General features: G+C 38.5%; 1 protein-coding gene across 29 annotated transcripts in view; it reads left to right on the top strand.

Moving 5' to 3' along the window:
- The window catches only part of RBFOX2 (RNA binding fox-1 homolog 2), a 301,357-nt gene that overhangs the window by 204,363 nt on the left and 74,460 nt on the right, over positions 1-22,534 (top strand). The window contains exon 1 of one of the 29 annotated variants that reach the window (XM_060190084.1): positions 792-1,129. The exons of 24 other annotated variants lie outside the window; for them this stretch is intronic. In XM_060190084.1, coding sequence (XP_060046067.1) covers positions 1,085-1,129 — 45 coding nt within the window. In that variant the 5' untranslated portion in view covers positions 792-1,084. Of the gene's footprint in view, positions 1-791; positions 1,130-10,688; positions 10,923-14,581; positions 14,712-22,534 lie in introns of those variants that run through there. 4 more of the 29 variants (XM_060190085.1, XM_007535673.3, XM_007535672.3 and 1 more) reach the window with 4 other exon arrangements.

Genomic DNA, 22,534 nt, shown 5'->3' on the forward strand with positions numbered 1-22,534 from the left:
ACTGTTGTAGAAATATGTGTGCACATGTGTGTTTTGTGTATAATGATAGGGTGGGCCTACCAGCTTCCTAAAAGGGGAAAAGCAACTGGCTCTTCTGAAAAGATCTTTCCACCCCCACCTCTTGGCAGGCAGCTGGAGCTAATCCACCCATGTTTGATTGGAACAGCTGAGAGAGTATCTCGCATATCTGAAGGTCTCCAGTGGACTCGTGTTGCCTCAGACTTGGGTCCACTGTCCTCTCTTCTAGTTCTGATCCTGCCAGCTGTCCTAACCTCTATTAAAGGCCACTGAGGAAGGTGTTAAATGATACAAAAAAACAGACATTGCCATGAAAGAGATCCCTTTTACTGCATGTAGCACTGTGACCTCTTTCTTTCTCCCATTCCTTTCCATAGCAGTAGGGTTTTATACTACTAATCCTAACACCTGTCTCTGCCGGAGACAGGGAGAAGGGGGTGGGGTGTGTGTCTCTGTGTGTGTGTGTGTGTGTGTGTGTGTGTGTGTGTGAGGGGGGCGGGGAGAGAGAACATCCGCCCAAGGAGGAACAGAGAAATAGTGTCAGTGCCATCTGCCTTCCCATGTTCTGGATAGGGAGTGTTGCCTCTGATGCACATAAAGCCTACAACATATGTATGATTTTGGATCCAGGATCCCCTGTGCTTCCTCTGGCTTTTGTGTGCCACTTTTAAGGAGCCGTTGCTCCTTTCCTCGGCTGTCGTTTCTCTGCTTCTTGAGTTTCTGTGGAGTTGTCTGTTTAAAACTAACAGTAACAGCAAAGCCCTAGTGTAGAGTTCAGTCTATGACTAGTCACTCAGCGGGTGTGTTTGCTTCTCCCTGAACCACTCTTCTTTTGTGTTGGGTCAAGTCTTACTGGGGTAGAGACCTCGTCTGGACCAAACTCCAAGACTTCATCAGCTGAGCCAGCATACCTAACTTGGTAGATTGGAAGTCAGCCAAGGATTTTTTTTTTTTTCTTTTACTACCGAGTTCCTTTGGCTAGGACAGCCAGATCAAACAAGGGACTTGCTTAGACACTTTTTAGGGGTACTATTTTATTTGGAAGTTCCTTCCCCACCCTTCTGCTATGTATGGTGTATACTGTATGGACTATCAATATCCTGTTGTCCAGGTAAGCTAAGGGTTATAATTTTAACCAGATACTATTTTAACTGATGTGAAGATTCTGTGGTGGGATAAAATACTTAAAACCTACTCAAGTCTTATATTTCCTGGAGGCCGGTTTGTTTGTTTGCTAATTTGATCTAACGAGATTTGAGGGTATTTTCTTTATTTCTTTTTAATTAATTAACTAATTAATTGTTTTTAGGGCTGAACAAGGGTGGTTGCTTCCAACTCTAGTTCTGAAATTTCAGAGAAGTTCCTGGGGTGTGTGTGGTGGTGGTGTGGGGACAATTAGCAAATGGGGGTGTTCTAAACAGTGGGATTGCCATGACATTATAAATGTAACATAACTAAGCCACCATATTATATAAATTTTAGGCTTCATTTCAAGTAGATGAGAAGCATGAGTGACAGTTTGCAAATGTTACTGTACTTTTCAGAAAGGTAGATGGCACTCTCTTCACACAACATTTTAACCCTTTTGTAATAGAATTAGTGGCACATAGTTACTCACTTGTTGTCATGTATCAGTAAAATCAGAACCTTCAGGCCACTAACAAGTACATCTCTGAGTCTCTGTTTGCTTTAACTTAGACTAGGGAATGAGGTTGAAGTTATGAATACTGAATTCTGATTCAAGCTATAGTGTTAACTGCCTCCATGTTCATACTTAGATAACTTCATTTTCTGGAGACTTCACTTTCCTTGTGGATAAAGTAAAAGGGCTGCACTAGATTATCTTTTATAGGTCATGATTTTCTGAAATACTGGTTGATTGTGCTGAAAACTTTAGATAGGCTAATTAAAATGTTTGTTCCATACTACTCTCTGTTTCAGGTTTGTTTGTTTATGACACTTGATTCTTTCTTAAGTGGTCCTAACAGTTAACTTCTAAGTTAGAGGCTGGACAGAAATTCATAGGACTAAAGAAAGCCATGAGCTCACCAGTAAATTTATTAGAAATTTTGGACCTAAAGGGTAAACCAAGCTATTTTTAGTCAGGTTGCCTGTTGGGTAAGTTTTTGAGAGTAAACTGCAACTCTCACTTAAGGTTTAAGCTACAAAGTGTCAGAGTCATTCCAGAAGGGCTATATTTCTCTATAGTTTATCATATTGGTCTATACTCTGCTTTATATTGACTTTATAACTGTTTTCCATTGTTTTGAGCCATTCACACTTAATATATTATATTTACCAGAATGAGGTTTTGATATATGTGTGAGTTTATTTATTTATGAACTATTTTCCCATTGGCATGAAATAATAGATTGATCTGTGTAACAGTTTAAGTGGAAATGTCATGAGACTAGATTAGTAGCAAAGCTTTTTATAAGTAAATATTGATATGCTTCTGAAGAGAAACATCTGTGAACAGAAAATTTGTGAAACCCAAAACAAAGGACTTATTATAACTGTAAATAGGCAAAATTGTCTGAAGGGAAAAAGTATTTCCAAGAAAGATTGATTGATGCTGGAGATACATGAAAAAATAATTACAATATATAAATAAATCTTTGAGATAGAAACCCTCTCCCCAGTGAAAATTGTGAGGAAGATTAAGGAATTCCTGTTTAAAATTATGACATGTTTGATAAAGCATTTTACAATGAAATCCAGGATAAAATGAAATTTGCCACTTCCAATTCTTTCAGTCATTAAGATTTAGTACTCATAAATGTAGTGCTCATTATCTGAAACTGCATGTCCCTGATTTTCCTCCATTTAGTACATCTTGTCTACCTATAAATTAAGATATCCTACAAATGCAAGCAATATGATATTTACATGTAGAATATACTCTTTCCAGTGCATCAGGGAAATGAATGAAAATGAAGAAACAGTGTTAAATTGAAAGGCCCATAATGTTCACAATCTTATTTATTAATTATACTAAGGTAACAGAATTTTCTTTTAGTACCTTTACCTATGAATAATAGATAGTTACTTGATACCAAAATTCTAACCTCAACTGTGGCTTTATCTTTTTTAGTTCCTGTTACATTCTTATACTATTAAATCTCAGCTCCTCCTTGCATAATACTTATGGTTCTGTACTATTGTATTAGTTGAAAATGGTTGAGGACATGATTGAGTAGTATTCTTAAATGAAAGTCTCTACACCTATTTTCTAAATAAGTTTTCCAGAATGTCCATTGTTGAGATAATGAAATGAGTTCTTCTGAATGTACGGCAATAAAGTATATTAAGTATTTGACCTTTCATTGCTCATTTTGTTAATAAAACCATGCCTGTGTTATGAGTATGCAGTTGAAATTGACTATTTCCTATGATTTTTCAGAACCAGATCTGGGTTAAATCAGTTTAAAATATAGGCAGTGTAAGTACCTGAGAGAGGCTTACTCGGTATGATTTAAGGAGACAAGTTTACTTTCTCTGCCAGAATAAATATAGATTGAGAAACCACCCTAAACTTATAATTCTGGATTCAACATTTACTGCCTCTTACTGGTAAAGTTACTGTAAAAAAATAAAATCAGAAAACAGCAAGTATTGGTAAGGATATAAAGAAATTGGAACGCTTGTGCACAAAATGGTACAGCTACTGAGGAAAATAGCATGATATTTCATCAAAATATTAAAAAATAGAATTGTCAGGGATGGTGTGGTGGCACACCTTGTTGAGCACACATGTTACGGTGCTCAAGGACCCGGGATCGAGTCCCCAGTTCCCACCTGAAAGGGGAAAGCTTTGCAAGTGGTGAAGCAGTGCTGCAGGTGTCTCTCTTTCTCTATCTCCCCTACCCTCTCAATTTCTGGCTGTCTCTATCCAATAAAGATAATTAAAGGGAGTCGGGCAGTAGCACAGCAGGTTAAGTGCAGGTGGCACAAAGCATAAGGACCAGTGTAAGAATCCCAGTTCGAGCCCCCAGCTCCCCACCTGCAGGGGAGTCACTTCACAGTCGGTGAAGCAGGTCTGCAGGTGTCTGTCTGTCTCTCCCTCTCTCTGTCTTCCCCTCCTCTCTCCATTTTTCTCTGTCCTATCCAACAACAACACAACAATAGTAACTACAACAATAAAACAACAAGACAACAAAAGAGAATAAATAAATATTTTTAAAAACTTATTTAAAGAAATAGAATTCCATACACAGCAATTCTGCTTCTAGATGTTAAAAAAAAAAATGATGGCCAAATCTCAGAAATATTTGTATATATGTGTTCAAAGAAGCATATTTATAGTAGCTAAAATGTGAAAACAGCAGCCCAAATTTCCATTAGTAGATGAATGAACAAGCAAAATATGGTGCGTATACATACAGTGGAATATTATATAACCTTAAAAAAGGAAGACATGCTGACTTAAGCTGCATTTTTTTTTTTAAGCAGAGAACTGATCAGCTCTGGCTTTTTGTGATATGTGGGATTGAACCTGGGACTTCAAAACTTCAGACATGAGTCTCTTTTGACCCACCATTATACTCTCTACCCCTGCCCAGAATGGGTAAATCTTGAAGATAGTGTGCTTAGTGAAATAATCTAGTCACAAATACAAAAATATCCAGTAATTCCACTTAGATGATGTTTCTAGGATAGTAAAACTCAAGATAGGAAGTAGAATGTTGTTGCCAAGGACTCTAGAGACAAAGAACACTATTATATTGTAATAGACTTTTAGTTTTAAAAAAATGAAAAAATTCTAGGGAGAGATGGTGATGGTAGCACACTATAAATGTATTTACTGCCACTGAATTGTGACATAGTTGAAAATGGTTACCATGGTAAATGTTATATGTATTCTAACACAATAAAAATAGTTGCAAGAAAAATGTAACTAGAGTTACAGGTTAGGGGTTTACCTAATACAACTTTTCCTGAGATGATTTTACTTAACCTGTCACCTATTGGACACATTTGCACTGATTGTCATTTTGAGGCAACAGGATAGTTGGAGGCCAAGGGAACAGGATTTTACATTTTTGGGGTGTGGCTAAATGTCCTGATTTGAATGTCTAGGACAGCCAAGTATACTGTCTGGATGAGAAAGACAGCTATCTAAAAGATGGTGTCTGCCCAAAGTGCTGGGGTTTGCAAAATGCAGTTGTGAATTAGCCCACAGGGATTCTGCTGCTTTGTTGAAAGATGACCTCAATGTAGAGGGATAGATGTATTCTTTAATTTCTCATTATAAATTAGTTTACTGCTCACAAAATTTTAAGTACCTACTCTGTGCCAGGTAGTATGTCAGTCACAATAATTAATTCAGTGGTGAAGGAGATAGCACAATATCTAGTAATTAGTAGTAGAAGCAGAGCAGATTTTAGATACTAGAGAAATAACACACTTCTGTTTCCATGGATCAGTAATAGATATATGTGAGAAGACAGGAAAACACAAAGAGAAAGACACTAAAGTATTACGCCACCATCTACAGTTACTCTAGTGCTGTTGGTGGTGCTCCACATGGTGCTGGGCCTTGAACTCAGAGTCTCATACACAGCAAGGCATGTATTCAGCCTGGTGAACTATCTCCAGACCCCCATGCCCACCCCTTTTCCCCAGTGCTCTTGGTGATGCTAGTGATTAAACCTGGTACCTCTGTACCATTGTGATATCTGCCCAGCTTCAGCGACCCCTTATTTTCTTAATATCAATGTCATTGATAAATTTATTTATATTTCATTCCTTTTAATATTTGGGAACTCTTCCCTTAATTTCTCACAGAATACAAAGAAAAAGAGGTAGGTGTGTGTGTATGTGTGTGTGTGTGTGTGTGTGTGTGAGAGAGAGAGAGAGGGAGAGAGAGAGAGAGATTCTTGTTAAAGTTTGGGATACCTTAAATTGAGGAGTAAGTTACCTGAACCTAGATATTAATTGATGAAGTAATGTGTTCTTTTCCCCTTTTGGCGTCACTTATATCTTAGTATAATGTGTGACCTTGCTCTAAAGGCTTGATTTGGGGGCAAATAAATGTTAAGTGTAGCTTTGTTTTTATTGGTCTATAAATTTTACAGCAGTTTATCTTAAATTCTGTTTTAGCCCCTCCCAAACTGAACCCTACCAAGAAAAAAGAAGATAGGAAATAAGAATTAGCTCTAATTTGACTTTATTTATATTTAAGAGAATGTTGGGGCAAAGGATATTAAAGTGGTATTGTATTCGGAGAAGGTATTTAATATCTGCTAAGTTGTAAATTGTTATTTGCACTTACAGTTATTGTGTGGGGGCGTGCTATAAAGAGCTTTTATACTAACAAGTTTTTATTATTGTAGGAAATGCTGCCCCTTTAATGTTTCTCTTCACTTAGGTGTCAGGCAGTCTGGGAAAGTACGCTCCAACCCTGCTCCAGCCAGGGACTCCTAGGTCTGCTTTTACAGCATGACTGATGTGTGGGTGGTAGGCAGGGAAACTGAGTCACGTCTGTGAAAAAATTGTAAAGAGCAAGAGCATCTCAAGTTGTAAGTTACTGCTTTTTTTTTTTTTTTTGAATCAGCATTACTTGTTTAGAATTTGAACTATTATAATAAACTTGAAAATAAAACTCACTAATTTTGTATAATTGCTTCAAACTCACAAGGTAGTGAACTCAGAGCATAAATTAAAAGAGATTTTTTTACCACTCTTTTGGAAGAACATGCTATTACATTAATTTGGAAACCATGTAGGTTTTCTTCATTAATGGGCCACCCAAATATAGCTAAATGACTCGAGATAGAATTCTAGTGACTACTGTTTGTTTTACACACATTTACTCATCTACTATGCATTCAAAATTTTATGGATATGATAAAAAGAGTAGAGTTTCTTCTCTTAGATTGTTCACAATCTGGTCATGGTTATATAGAAATAATGAATCCAACAATTAGGAATGATGGCTTGAAGTGCTAGGCACAGGGAGATGGATTCGTAACCCAGATATGGGAGCAAGTGGGATTAAGAAAGACTGTCTGGAGCAATTTTTCTCCAAAGTGCAGTATGAAGGATGAATTAGCCAGGTAGAATTAGCTAGAAGAAGATAAGATGGGTGGGGTGGTGGGGGTAGGGACAAAGTTACATTGAGGAACTCAATTCAAATGGCTCATTATGGTTCTGGGAAGGTTCTGTGTTAGATTAAGTGAGAAAATACTGTGAGAAATAGCTGATGGTTTTTCATTAGGGATGTAGTGTGATGAGATTTGCATTTAGAAGAATCACTGTGGCCACTAGTGAGATAGTTGGGTGGGAGGAGTGATGGACTGGTGTCAGGACAGGCAGGAAACTACATACAAAATAATAATGGTAGTACTGAACTTGTGACAGATGGAGAAAAAGAACAGATTTCAGACAAATCAAAAGGTCTGGTGCAGTGTTAAGTGTGCAGGAATTTAGAAGAACCCTTAGACTTTTCCTTTAAAAAAATTTATTTATTCATGAGAAAGATAAGAGGAGAGAGAGAAAGAACCTTACATCACTCTGGTACATTTGCTGCTAGGGATTGAACTCAGGATCTTATGGTTGAGAATCCAGTGCTTTATCCACTGTGCTACCTCCCAGACCACACCCATAGACTTTTCATCAGATTTGGATTTGAATCTGGATTCTTGAACTTGCTATCGGGTGAATTTGAGCAAATTACTTAGCATCATCTAGTCTTGGTTCTCTCAACTCTAAAAAGTTAAAATATTTCGTTGTCGTGAGGATAAAATGAGATAATATGGAGTCTGGCAGTAGTGCAGTGGGTTTAGCGCAGGTGGCACAAAGCACAATGACCAGTGTAAGGATCGCACTTCTAGCCACTGGCTCCCCACCTGCAGGAGAGTCGCTTCACAGGAGGTGAAGCAGGTCTGCAGTTGTCTATATTTTTCTCCCCTTCTCTGTCTTCCCCTCCTCTCTCCATTTCTCTGTCCTATCCAACAATGATGACATCAATAATAACTACAACAATAAAACAATGAGGGCAACAAAAGGGAATTAAATATTTTTTAATTAATAACTTTAAATAATTTTTTAGATGAGCTAATAATATGACAGCATATGTAGTTGCCAGATCTGAAGCTATCACAGGATGAGTTCTCAAGAAATAATAGTTACTTTTATGGTTATAAAATTTAACCATTTATCAAGAACAAACATGGCAGAATGAACACTAGCTTCCAAGCTACACAGACATAGAGATTTTTATGTTCTGTTTCAACCCCCCTTCATCTCTCCCCATGCCTAGAACAGCATCTAGTACATAGTGGGTACTCACACTTTGTTAAATGAACCCTTAAGATTTTGATAATTTAATTTATCTTAGGAATTCTAACTTAGAGAAATCTAAATAGAGTTGACCATTATTTGGAGGTTGGATATTTGGAACTGGAGTTCAGGAGAAAGAACTAGACCAGACATAGGAATGTGGTGGGTTGCTAGAGTAGGTGAGTGATAATTGAAGGGATGAACCAATCTAGTGCAAGTGTATTATTTGTTAGCTCTTTTAAAAATGAGAATATTGTGAATCCTTCCTGCATGGAAACGCACATAGGAAAATAAATTTCCATTGGATTGCCTGTTTGAGGAACTGTACACCTAGGGCTAAAAATCTAAGAGGTCTGAGGATGGCATTTCAGATAATAATACCAGCATCTCAAGGTAGGGAGAAGGAAGAGTAAGATGGGAAATTGAGTGAACAGAGAAAGAAGAAAATCAAGAGAGACTGTTGTTATCCTCTGAAGCTGAAAATGAGTTTCCTAAAACATGAGTGTCAAAGAAGAAATAAAATATCCATATGAAGGAACTAGGCAGTGGTCCTCACCTGTATAAGGGGAAGCTTCACAAGCATTGAACAGTGATGCAGATGTCTTTCTTTCTCTCTCCCACTCTGCCTCTCCTCCATTTCTCTCTGTCTCTTAAAAAAGAGAGAGAGAGAGAAAAGACAGGAGGAACAAAGGAAGGGAGGGAAGAAAGAGAAAATTATAAAAGAATGAGAAAATAAGTCCTTATGAACCTGGTACCTGGAAGTCTTTGGTGATTTCAGTAAGATAAATTTCAACTGAATGGTATAAGGGAAAGGAAATTGGAGTTCTGGGGATTACCTAAAACATTGAGAAACAAAGAAGAATTTATGATAACTGTAAATTCCTTCATTTGTTTAGTTAAGATTTAAGTACCTGCCATATACCAGGCACATGCTAGAAGGCACATGTTGATTGAACAATGAAAGTAGACGTGGACTCCTTCCTTGCTGACCTTATTGTGTATCTGTCTTCTAGTTCCCCTCACCTTTCCCACCTGCCTGAACATGCCTGGAAATGAGTCTTTCCTTGGTAGAGTACTGAGCTTTTTGGACCACAAAAGAACTGCAGTTGTTTTGCTGTATTAGAATCAGGCTATTCCATGGCATTTCTCTTGAGCACCAAGGAAATAAATGTTCTCCATAATGCCAACTTTAAAAAATCTTTTATTTCCTAATGAAAGGAGTGGAGGGGAAGGGAGGGAGGGAGAGCCAGAGCATCATTAGCATATCCAACACCAGAGATCAAATTTGAGATTTCATGCTTAGGAGTCCAACACCTTACCCAGTATGCTACACCCTCAGGCTGCTATAATGCCATCTATTAAAGTGAGGGACATACTTCAAAAGATGCTTGTTTTGTTCAGTGCTTACTGTGATCCTGTTATTCAGTGAACTTATTAAAAACATGTAAGTATTTTTACTTTTAATGCATTTTGATTTTTTTCTTTTAGGGTAATGGCTTTTCTGGGTCTGTTGTTTGCAATAAAATAAAATATTGGTCCTAATTGTAGAATGAGGCACAAATACTAGACCTAGGTAAGTCCTAGACTTTCTGCACAGGGCTACCCTTCATTTGCCTTTTTATAAGAAAGAAAGAAAGAAAGAAAGAAAAAGAAAGAAAGAAAGAAAGAAAGAAAGAAAGAGGAAGGAAGAAAGGAAGAGAAAGAAAGAAAGAAAGAGGAAGGAAGGATGGAAGGAAGGAAGGAAGGAAAGGAAAGGAAAGAAAGAAAGAGACAGGGAGGAGGGAGGAAGAGAGAGATCTTCTTGGAGGTTACCTGTCTTTCCAAATGTAACACATAGTCCTCAAAACATCTGTGACTTTCGTGTGTGTGTGTGTGTGTGTGTGTGTGTGTGTGTGTGTGTAGTCCCATTCCTTGAAAACCTTCCAGTGACTGCTCATTCTGCAGCTTTCACAACTCTTATTCAATCCACTCCATCTGTAAACTGTACATTCGTGGAAACGTTTGTAATAATTTTTGTTTCATTGTTAGACACTCCGGTGTAGACCACTTTGAATTGGTATTAACTGTGGTAGCCTCCTGTGCTGTATAACTAATGCCAACATTGCAGATAACCACTGCTTAAAATATGCCTGCACATGGCTCTGGCGCCTCCCTCCCACCCCTTCTGCTTCCTTCACACACACACACACACGCACACGCATGCACGCACGCGTGCGCAGAGCACACACCACACTGCCGTTCTCCAGCAGGCTTGTTTCTGGAGTTGGGAGATGTCAGCCTGTTGGGAGGGGGTGAGGGGAGGAGGAAGAGGTGGGGCTCTACTCTGATTAATTACCTTAGGCATTCAGGGGTGGGGCTTCCTTCAGCCATCTGCCTGAGATATGGGAGGGAGCTGGAGAAAGAAGGAGGGGGAGAGACTGCCAGAAAGGAAGAGAAAAGAAAGGAAGAAACACTAGAAAGAAAGGGGAAGGAAAACAGGATAAAGGGTGGTCAATTACCAGGCCCTTAAATAGCTGGATTGGGGGGGGGAGGGGTGGAGGTGTGCCTCTGCACGCCTGCATTGAAGGGTTCTATCAGCTATTTCGTTTTGGTTTATGGAGAAAAAGAAAATGGTAACTCAGGTAAGATTTGTGTTACTTCGGAGATTGATTCTTGCTCCCTCCCCTTTGTTTTATTTTCTAAGATCTAAATAAAGATGTGCCAGTGAGATATACAGTGAGCAGAGTTTTTATTGTCATTTTAGAAAAAGGCAAGTTTATTGTTATCAGCTGAGAAATGTTAGTCTGTATCTGGTATGAGTCTGTTTGAATGTGTGCGTTCTGTGTCTGTATCCTTTTTTTCCTCCCTCCCCCTCACCCCAGCTCCATAGCAGATTCCTGTTTCCTGTACTGTGCAGCTGTAGCTCAGGAAAGACCCTGTGGGGGATTTGTCTACCTCTTTGTCTTGGTTCTGAGAAGAGGGAGGGAGAGTGAGAGAGCTTGAGAGAGAGAGACTGCAGAGATAGGAAGAGATTCTTGAAGACTGCCAAAAAGAGAAGAGAGGACTGACTTCCTTTTAGCAGTTGAAGGAAATCTTGTGCTATATGGAAATCTGATTCCTGATTCACTTAGGTTTCTTGGGACTGGCCGTGGAATTGCAGTTTTGCTGCCCTCTGTCTAAATAACTGATTCAAAGAAAGGCTTGGAAGGTATCTCATTTTCGTGGCTTTGTTGTTGGAACGAGTGTTGTCGGCAGGAACCATAGTAGGGAGCATCCAGGTGCAGCAGAAGCAGGTAGAGCCCTTCCTTTCAAGAGAAGAAATCTGAATGCTAATGAATACAGAAATGACAGTCACACCCGCCTAAAAGGCATTTAAAGGAGAGAGATTAGGAAATGGAAGATGTGTCCTCTCTCTTCCTCTCTTCCCCTCCCTCCCTTCCTCTCCCCCGCCAACCCCCCCCCCCCCAATCTTTCCTTCTGCCAGGCAATATCTAATCTGCATTTTAGCAAGTCATTCCTGACAAATGGAAAGGTGGATACTCCTCTGTGGTTCCCCTGGTAGTGCTATTTTTCTTCTTAACACCCTTCTGTATGTTCCTCCTCCCCTCCCCTTTTTTCTTTTTCTTTAGATATAGGTAGAAAGGGAATGACGAGGCTGTGATTTATTAATGAGAAGTCATTTGCATTGTGGACCATTCCTCTCCTTTAGTCTCAGACTTAAGATCAGTTCTACTACTATGGCCTTTTTGTCTTTTATGCTCCATAGAGAAATTTCATCACTAGACAGTGCTTTCCTTTTAAGGGGGTGTCTTTTTTTTTTTTTTTTTTTTGGTTAATTCTCTCTTTTCCCTCCCCCACCCCTCCCTAAATAACCACCGGAGGGCCAGAGAGGCAGAGGCAGCCAGCTTCTGGATGGAGGCATCATTTTAGAAGCTGAAACCCTATTCCGTTAAATGTTATATAATGCCCATAGTGCTGTTTCAGGAAAATGTTAGGGAGATTTTCCCAAGATGACCTAGCAGAAGGGATAGTTTTATGGACTATATCTTTACAAAGTAATTTTTCTGAGTTTGACAATTATCAAAAACCCCTCCTTTTCTTGACATCGAGAGACACCCACAAAATCTATTTTTCCCTACTTTTGATCCCTTATCATCAGCCTAATGCACTCCTTTGAAATGCTATATTACTTTAAAAATATTTCCATAAAAGAGGAAAACCCATTGCTGAGTCTCTTTGTTTCTTGGGAGATGATACTTCTTAACCTTGGAGCTCTCATTCAATTTTCATGAGCTGGCAATATAAGAGGGTAGCAGCTCTTGTCTTTCTCAGCTATTACTGAAAGCTTTCAGCAACTCAATGTATATATATATATGTATATCACTGGGTGGGTTGTGTAAATTAGAGTCATTCATAATCAGAGACTTTCCTTTGCTTCTGGGAACATGTCCTCAGTTTCTCAAGGAGCTGGCTAAGCATGTATAAGGACAAGTTAGAATGTGTGTGCACATGCACACTTAATGTTGTAGTCTTAATAATGGACCGTTAAGGAACCTACTATTATTATAAATGAATCTGTAAAGTTAAATAGAAATTGGAGAGAGCGTTTTATTTATTATAGTGATTAAAAATCTGAGTAGATAACTTTAATTTATGGCTGTCTTAAGATGTGCTGAAGGAAAGAAAGGGCTTTTGCCCTTCCTGAATTTATACAGCTGTAAAGTATATAAATTTTCACATTTGTGAATTTTCAGTGTCCCAGTATATTTGTTCTGGTGTACATAAATTGCCATATGAATTTAATATAGATAGTTGTTAGTACCCCCCAAAAACCCAAGAAATAGCCAGATGAGAGAAATCTTTAATTCATCCTAGGATTGGTTCTAATTTACTTTTGCTTGATTTGGATTTTTTTGACAGTGACATGCAATTTGATAATGATCTCTCACATAAACTTTCTGAATATAAAATATCTATAGTTTTTAGGATTTGCTTATCAAGATTGTATGGTTTATTATTCTACTTAGTGTTTTGAGTAGCATGTTAAGAAAGGTATATAGATATGTTTTCGTTTTGTCACCTACGTTCTTTACACCTTGAATCTTAACATTTCTATGTCCGTACATTTCTACCAGACTAGTAGAAAGAAGATGAAGGGTTTCAGTGGATGACATTTTCATCATACAGTGTTTGATCTCCGTCATTGTACTTAGTGTTCACTTTATTATTACACATGCTTTAGTTTAATAAAATATTTTTGTTTTAATTAGCAAACTATTTTATAATTTTCAGTAAGCAGTCAAGTAATTTGCTTTTTTAAAAAAATTTTGTTTATAAAAAAGCAACACTGACAAAAGCCATAAGGTAAGAGGGGTACAACTCCACACAATTCTCACCACCAGAACTCATATCCCATCCCCTCCCCTGATAGCTTTCCTGTTCTTTATCCCTCTGGGAGTATGGACCCATTATGGGGTGCAGAAGATGGAAGGTCTTGCTTCTGTAATTTGCTTTTTAAAAATAAATGCTATGAAAAATATGTCAGGTTAAAGAAAGCAATGTGAATAGCACTTAAGCCACTTTTTGCTGGTGAGTTCAACCTCCAATTTAATTGCTTCTGAAAAAGAAATCTATCTCAAACTTCATATATTTATTTGAATTTGCATCTCTAGTTTCTGGCCCCATGCTCTGTACCTAGTCAATAATAAAACAATATTTGGTGACTAAAAAAAAAAATAAATAGTTTAATCACAAAATTCTAATATTTACATTACTTTTATGTAACCTTCAGTTTGTTGTTCATGGGTGTGTTGTAGTATTTCACTGAGGCACTTACTTCTCTGCATGGAAGCAAAATCATTGCATCTCCTCACATCTATGAAAATAATATGGAATAGAAGGAAATGAGAGAGATCATGTTGATCATTTATGTGAATTGGAAAATTATAAACAATTTCAACTCAAATTAGTAGAAATATTTTTAGAAAACACCTTCTCGGCATAAAGGAAACAATTTTATAGTATGGATGTGAAAGAAAATGTGTGCTCTACTATAATGTAAGGTTGCCAGTTTCTGTGGAACATAAAACCCTCCCTTTCTTGGACAGCTCAGTGCTTTGCTGGCATTTTCTTCAAAATCTGTTTTCCATCAGGACCAAGAGGAGGGAAGGTGTTAAGAATAAGGAGTTTGGAAAGGGGGTTGCTGTTCCTTTAAATAGTGCAGAGAGCCCATGTGGCAGCAGGCCGCAGTGGAGTGTATTCTTTTGTAATGAATCACCGGTTCCATTGTCTGCTATCTCCCCTCTCTGTAGCTGGAAGGCTGAAGTCTTTCACCTGAGCTGCTGCCAGTTCCATATTCTGTTCCAGGGTAGTTGGGAGAAGAAGAGAGGGAGGGTGTTTTATGCTTTAATTAAAGACAGATAAGAGAACAGGTATGTTTTTGCTTTGTTTCATTTTCTACTATCCTTTCTGGCTCTGTTTTTCCTTGTAATTGAGTTGAACTATGGGATATCTATTATATGATTTGGCTCAGCATATTCTATTTTTCTGTGCCTTCTGCAAGTAATATGGTGGTGATTCGTCTCCATTTTGGGGCATTGCTTTAAAGCTGCTCCATTCCTTTGCCTGCCAGTTCCACCCAACCTCATCCCTCCCTCATCCACAGAGCTTCAGCCCACACTGTTAGTTTTGGCACACTTTTCACTTTCTATGGGCTGTGCAGGACTCTGGGAAGTTGGGGGTAGGAGGAGATTGTGGGCTAGAGCTTAATTTATGTTCCTTTACAATGAACAAAAAAAGGGGGTTCACTTTTTCCAGAGATCTGATTTCTTTCTGAATTCTTCTACGCAGTTCATATATAACTGTTTCCTCGCCAGGCCCAAGATTATAACTGCTTAAAACGTAACTGCTTTTCTGGAAATTACCTAGCTTTCCTGAGATAATATCCTTAATTCTTTAAATGTACTTATACCTAGACAGTTTTGACTCTATAAGACGTTATCCTCCCCAGTCATCACTCCTCCCTCAAAAGCTACACCAATCTTTTTGTCTCTTCCCTTTATGTTCTTTATGTTTTTTTTTTTTCATTTTTCTCGTAAGTTTTGCACTGAGATAGGTAAGCATACCACTTGAAAATCTGCCATTAGGTTTGTATTGACACAGAAGAAATCACCATGTTGAAAGAGGAATGGCATTCCTTACCCTGTCAGTGATAGAGCATCTCTGCAAGTCCTGGTCTTGTTTCAGTTTCTGTTCTTTCTAGAAAAATTTCAAAGTTATATCTGCACATATGACCACAGAGTAACAGTTTCATTCCTCTCTTGAGTTTTGATTTATGGAGGACTTGTATTTTAACTTTTCTTTGTGTAATCTCTAGGACTATTTCTTAAACATTTGTGTTGCATATTCAGTAATTGCCTGTCACTAGGTCCCAGTCATAATGACAGTACAGCCCCCTCTGTCCACCAGTTTCCTTTGGGATACCATTCCTGGCTGAAATCTGACATTGTTGGTATCCCAGTCACTTCTTTCTGGAATCCTAACTCCTTCTCTGTACTACATCAGATCTTTCTTCTTTCCTCCACATCAGATATTTCTTTCAGATTCAGCAAGCACTAAGGGGGTGCTCCCCAATAGTTAATGCTTTACTGTTTTGCATGAAGTTTATTACTGGGCTGTGTTGCTGGTCAGGGAAGTCAGGGATGCTGCAGTCTGCCACTCTGATGTATTGATTGCATTTTCCAGATGCTTAGTACTGTTCCTGTTACCATTAGAATGATTACACTGAGAAAGCCATGGAGTCAGATAATTCAGTAGTGGTCACTGGTAAAAATGAACCATTTAAAATACAAGTTTGATTTTGTGACTCCTGTGCTTAAAATCTTGCAATTGTTTCTGTCCAGCTTTGGAACAAAGTCCAGTGTCCTTACGTAGGTCTCAAAGGCCCTGCATGATCAGAAACCTGGTTGTCTCTTCAACTATCTCCTGCTGGTCTTCTCTTTCTGTACTTTGCTCAAATGATACTGACCTCTTTATACTATTCTATTAACACATCTTGCACCCACCTGCTGAGGGCCTTTTCTTTTTTCTCTCAACCTGAAATGCTCTTGTCCCAGACATCTACATAGCCTCTCAAGGAAGATGGAGAATTCTTCCTTGTCCTTCTTCTTTCATGTTAGACCCCCAATCATTCCCTACCCCACTGCTTAGCTTGTCCTTCATTCACTGATCTTAGTACTTGTCATTGCATGTTGCATTTATTTATTTATTATCTGGACCCCCCACCCTTCCAAAGAATATAAATTCTAGAGCCTTATCAGCTGTGTGTTGCTTTCTTTTCCAGCATCTAGAACTGTGCCCTGCATATGCTCATAATGATAGCTAATGGAGGGGGGAGGAACTATTAAGTTACTCTTCATTCATGATATGTTACTGTCAGGTACTCTGCTAAGTACTTTACCCACATTAGGTCATTAGATTCAATCATCAACCATCTAATTATACCCACAGTCCAAAAGCAGAAACTGAGGAATAAATAAGAAGCTTCTAAGAGATGTGTGGATTCTTAGTCACAGGCTGCCTTAGAATTTGTACTTTTTTTTCCAGGTGTACAAAGTATGAATTTCTTTATTACAAAGATGTGAGGTAGAAGTCGTGCAGTAATAATATTAAAAGTGTAAAGAAAGCTTGTGGGGGATAGAGCCTATCAGGGCCATGGAAAGTATGGGCCATCCATGTATTTTTCCTTTTCTTTCTATTTGTTAAATAATTTGTTAAATTTTATTTTATTCATAAAAAGGAAACACTAACAAAACCATAGGATGAGTACAACTCCTCACAATTCCCACCACCAGAACTCTGTATCTCACCCCCTCCCTTAATAGCTTTCCTATTCTTTAACCCTCTGGGAGTATGGACCCAATGTTATTGTGGGATGCAGAAGGTTAAAGGTCTGGCTTCTGTAATTGCTTCCCCACTGACCATGGGCCTTGACAGGTCGACCCATACTCCCATCCTGCCTCTCTCTTTCCCTAGTGGGGCAGGGCTCTGGGGAATCGGAGCTCCAGGGCACATGGTGGAGTTGTCTGTCCAGGGAAGTCTGGTCGGCATCATGCTAGCATCTGGAACCTGGCGATTGAAAATATAATTAACATACAAAGCCAAACAAATTGTTGACTAATCATGAACCTAAAGGCTGGAATAGTGCAGGTGAAGAGTTGGGGGGGGGGGGTCTCCGTTTTGTAGAAAGCTAGTAGGTATATTTTAGGTATATTTCAAAGGGCCTGTGGCTATACTCGTTTGTTGGGGTTTTTTCCCACTCCTGAACCTGAAATCTGATATGCAGGTGGATCCAAATTATTGTCTGGGGAGATGTCATAGTTGGAAAAAGGACCAGAAAGCTGGATCAGGGAAGAGAATAGCTCCCTAATCTGGGAAAGGGGTATAAATATTGTTGACTGTAAACCACATCAATTTGATGCGATCTGAGGCCTGTAATCAGCTTAGGAGCCTATGTGACCTCTGCATCCCTGTAGATCTGAGCTCACATTCTGTGGTCATGAATAGGAACATTCCATGCTGCCCCAATTTCAAGACCCATCGTCCTCAAGTGTAGCACAGAGTATGTTGTGCAGCCTCCCTTCGGAGGATGGAACATTCTCTACCGTTGTTGATTCAAGTTATGGGCAAGGTCCTATGGGGGCCCACAAAGGGGTCTATTTTGTTGTTCCTGATAGAGATGACTGGTAACAATGGAGAGAGGGATTTATTTGAGGTCTAGGCCCATCATGTCTGTTTGGGAATCTTTAAATAGTATTTATTTAAATATTTATTTATTAGTGGTTTAATAATGATTGACAAGATGGTGGTATAAGAGAGATATAATGCCATACAGTTCCCACTACCAGAGTTCCATATCCCTTCCACTCCATTTGAAGTTTTTCTGTTCTTTACCCCTCTGGGAGTATGGACCCCAAGCTTCATGAGGTGCAGAAGGTGAGAGATCTGGCTTCTGTAATTGCTTCTCCACTGGAAATGGGCCTTGACAGGTCAATCCATACCCCTTGCCTGTTTCTATCTTTCCCTAATGAGGTAGGGCTCTGGAGAGATGAGGTTCCAGGACACCTTGGTGAGGACATCTGCCCAAGAAAGTCAGGTTGGCATCATGGTAGTATCTGCAACTTGGTGGCTGTAAGGCATTCAGCTATAAAGCAGAACAATTTGTTTAATAATCAGGAACCTAAAGGTAAGAATATAGCAGATGAAATTTGGGGTCTTCATGTTGGAAGGAGCTAGAAAGCCTATTTTAGATATATTTCTAGCTGCTCATGACTACTAATTTTTAACTGAGTCCAACATCTAACAGTCAGGTGGTGCCAGTCCCTGTTCAGGGCGCCATTATGCCGGGCTAGCTTCATGGGCAGGAGAGAGAGACGACCAGGGACTCATGGCTGAATGGTACACAGTTCAGTCTTTATTCATGTGGAACGCAGCGCAATCTAAGCTATCTCTAATCACAATCTTGTCCTTATATATCCTGGGGCTGCCAGTGCAGATCAGCTTATAGGCTCTCTTCAGAGCCTGTTAGAGACAGAAGTCCTGGTGAAGTGCTTCTGATGATTCTGGTGACAGAGCAGCTATATATATACTTGCCAAGTAGGGTGGAAACAGTATGTGACGTAGAGAGGGCGGAGCAAAAAGAGATTGGTGGAAATCGGTGCGACAAGGAGAGGGGGCGGAGCAGAAAGAGAGTATGAACCAGCGGGATTCGGCATTAAACCAATGCCCTGGAGGCAGGGCGGTGCTTAGTTAACAGTGGTTTATGTAAATAGAATACAGTGTTAAGCAGAGGGGATTAAACCAATGAAACAGAAGGGGTCTTAGAAGCATACCAACAAGGTGGGCTAAAACTATTGTCTGGGAAGATGGTGTCAGCATTGAGGATAGAACTAGAAAGCTGGATTAGGGCAGAGACTAGTTCCTAAATTTAAGAAAAGTATATAAATACAATTAACTGTAAACCTCATCAGTCTGATCTCGGGCTCAGGTCTATTCATATTTAGCACAGGAACCTATGTAATCTCTGCATCCCTGTGAATCTGAGGTAGCATTTCATGGTCATAGCTAGGAACATTAGAATTTGTACTCTTAACCACTATATTCTGATTCCCCTTGTCATATTATATATTTGATAAGTAGTGAATATGTTAATAAACACATTTAGTTGAAATTATCTGACTCACTTCTACAGTTTCAATCTCTTGTTTAGTCAAGGTTTAGATGAAATACTTAGAACAGGGAAGTTACTATTGAAAAAAAATTAACTCATCGTAGGTCCTCACTTAGTGACTGAGTCCTATTCCAGAAATCCAACCAAAAAATGATTGTCTATAAAAGAGGGACCATCCCTTACCAGGATTTCAAATGTACTGTACTGGTATACCCTTACATCCTTTTTTAAAAACTTTATTATCTTTATTTATTAGATAAAGACAGCCAGAAATCAAGAGAGAAGGGGTGATATAGAAGGAGAGAGACAGAAAGACACCTGCAACACTACTTCACCACTCACAAAGCTTTCCCCCTACTGGTGTGGACCCGGGGCTTGAACCTGTGTCCTTGTGCATTGTAACATGCTTGCACCACCACTCAGCCCCATACTTTTAAATATATATATATATATATATATATATATATATATATATATATATATATATATATATATATTAATGAAAGAAAGAGAGCACTACTCAGCTGTGGCTTATGGTGGTTCTGAGGATTGCAATTGGGACCTTAGAGCCTCAGGCAGGAAAGTCTTTTCATAACCGTTGCGCTGTTGTTTCCCCTGCCCCTTTTAATGTGTTTAATATATTTTAAGTGTTTATTCAGTAGTACACAGTGTCACAGTATATTGTATTACAATAGAAAATAGAGGAAATAAATGTTTCTATGGGTTACACAGTAAAATACAAATATAACCCCCCCCCCAAAAAAAAAAGCTAGCCAGCTGGCTGTGGAAATAAGGCTGAAAGGTGGTACAAGATGAGATGCTGTTGCTGTTTGTTTTCTTCCTTTCTTTTGATACTTTATTTATTTATTGGATAAAGACAGAGAAATTGAACAGGGAGTGGGCCTGAAATACCTATTTATTTATTGGATAAAGACAGAGAAATTGAACAGGGAGTGGGCCTGAAATACCTACAACACTGTTTCACCTCTTGTGAAGCTTTTCCCCTGCAGATAGAGTCCAGGGACTTGGACCTGCACATTGTAATATACGTGTTTTACTAGATGTGCCACCACCTGCCCCTGTTGCTGTTTTCCATGAGCAAAGTCCTCACTCATTGCCAGAGAGCAGATTTGAACTCCAAGTAATCAAGAAGCAAGTGGGTCACTAAGTGAAGACCCATTGTATAATGATTTTATACTAAAATGATAGTTAACATTATAGAGTATATATTATTCATTAGATGCTATTCTTGGTGTCTTAAATATGAAGTCATTATCCATTTTAGCAGTCTTATAAAATATCATTACTATACACATTGTTGTCAGCAACTTATAACTTAAAAGATGAGGGAAATTATCCTGAATTCTTAAAATGCTGTTTTTGTATTTCATTACAAATAATACTGTCAGTCAGCAAAAATCTACCTATTTTTCTGTGTCTAGGTCTGTCCCAGTTCCCTCAAAGGTTAATAAAACTGAAATGATCTCCTCCTCCCTCCCCCCGCCCCCGCTTTTTTCTTTTTGCCACTAGGGGTTTGCTAGGTAGGACTTTGAGCCTGCACATTTCCACCATTTCAGTCAACACTCCCCACCCCACCCCCCCTGCAGATAGAGAGCAGAAGACTGAGAGGAAGAGAGACACCAAAGCACTGCTTCATTGCTTGTGAATCTTACCCCATTGAGTGGTGCTTCTGTGTGGTAGCCTGGGATTCAGAATCAGGTCCTCACACATGGCAAAGCATACACTCTATTTGGTAAGCTATCTCCAGACCCTCTTCAGTGTTTTGAGAAGGATCAGAATATGGCCAAGCATGAAATCAACATGAGAACTCAGAAGCATGCCATAAATTATCTTTAAAAGGTTCTAGGCCACAGAAACTTTTTATATTTAAAACATATTCATTATTCAGTTTAAAGATGTCAACTGGACCTATAAATGACTTAGTGAAAATCAGCAAGACAAATTTAATCACTTCCTTTGAGATTATGCTTCATGAATTGTATCCAAAAGGTTATTTCAGAATATTAGAAAAACATTTCTTTTCTTTCCTTTTTAAATTTTATGAGAGATACAGAACAATACTGCTCAACTCTGGTATATAGTAGTGCCAGGAATTGAACCTGGGATCTTGCAGCATCAGGCATAGTAATAGTTTGCTCTAGCACAGAATAGCATTTCTTATTTAAATAATGACTTGGGAAGTGGGTATAGCTAGGCTGCTATTAACAAAAAGAAATACAGGCTTTAAATTTGCAACTTGAAATCATATAACTGCAGATATTTAGTTCATCCAGAATGACAGGATAAAGCTCTGCTGCCAACATCTGGTATTTTCTATCTGAGTGAGAAAGGAGAAAATATGGTAGTAAAGACCAGTGTTTATTTTGTTAAACTGTAGAAATGCCTCTATATTTACAAATAAAGTAACTATATTCCTTCATTAACTATTGATTGTGAGATTTTTATAAGTTTTAAAGAGACAAAAAGATTCAAATGACAGATTTTGGAAGTCTCTTGGCTTTAAAACAGAAATTCATGTACCTTTCTTCTTACTACTAGTAAATATTTACTTATTATGTTAACTTAATCTTGTTAAAAATTAGCAAATATTTTGGTTTTGTATGCCCCCCTCTTCCTTGCACAACTGTTGAGCCCTGGATTTGTAACAGGAAAGAAGTCATAGATAATGTAAATATGAGTGTGTTTTTGCCACAGTAAAACTTTACTTACAGATATTGTCATTTGAATTTCATGTATTTTAGGTCATTCCCACTTCTTCTGAGTTTTATTTTTCAACTATTCAAAAATGGAAGAACCATGCCAGTTTTACAAAAACACATGGTAGACCAGCTTTGATTTGCCAGCCTCTAACTTAGAGCAATACAGGAACTCCCTACTGGTTTTTTTTAAATTTATTTCTTTATTGGGGAATTAATGTTTTACATTCAACAGTAAATACAATAGTTTGTACATGCATAACATTCCCCAGTTTCCCATTTAACAATACAACCCCCACTATGTCATTTA

This window comes from Erinaceus europaeus, chromosome 4, assembly GCF_950295315.1.
Source record: "Erinaceus europaeus chromosome 4, mEriEur2.1, whole genome shotgun sequence".
Lineage (NCBI taxonomy): Eukaryota > Metazoa > Chordata > Mammalia > Eulipotyphla > Erinaceidae > Erinaceus > Erinaceus europaeus.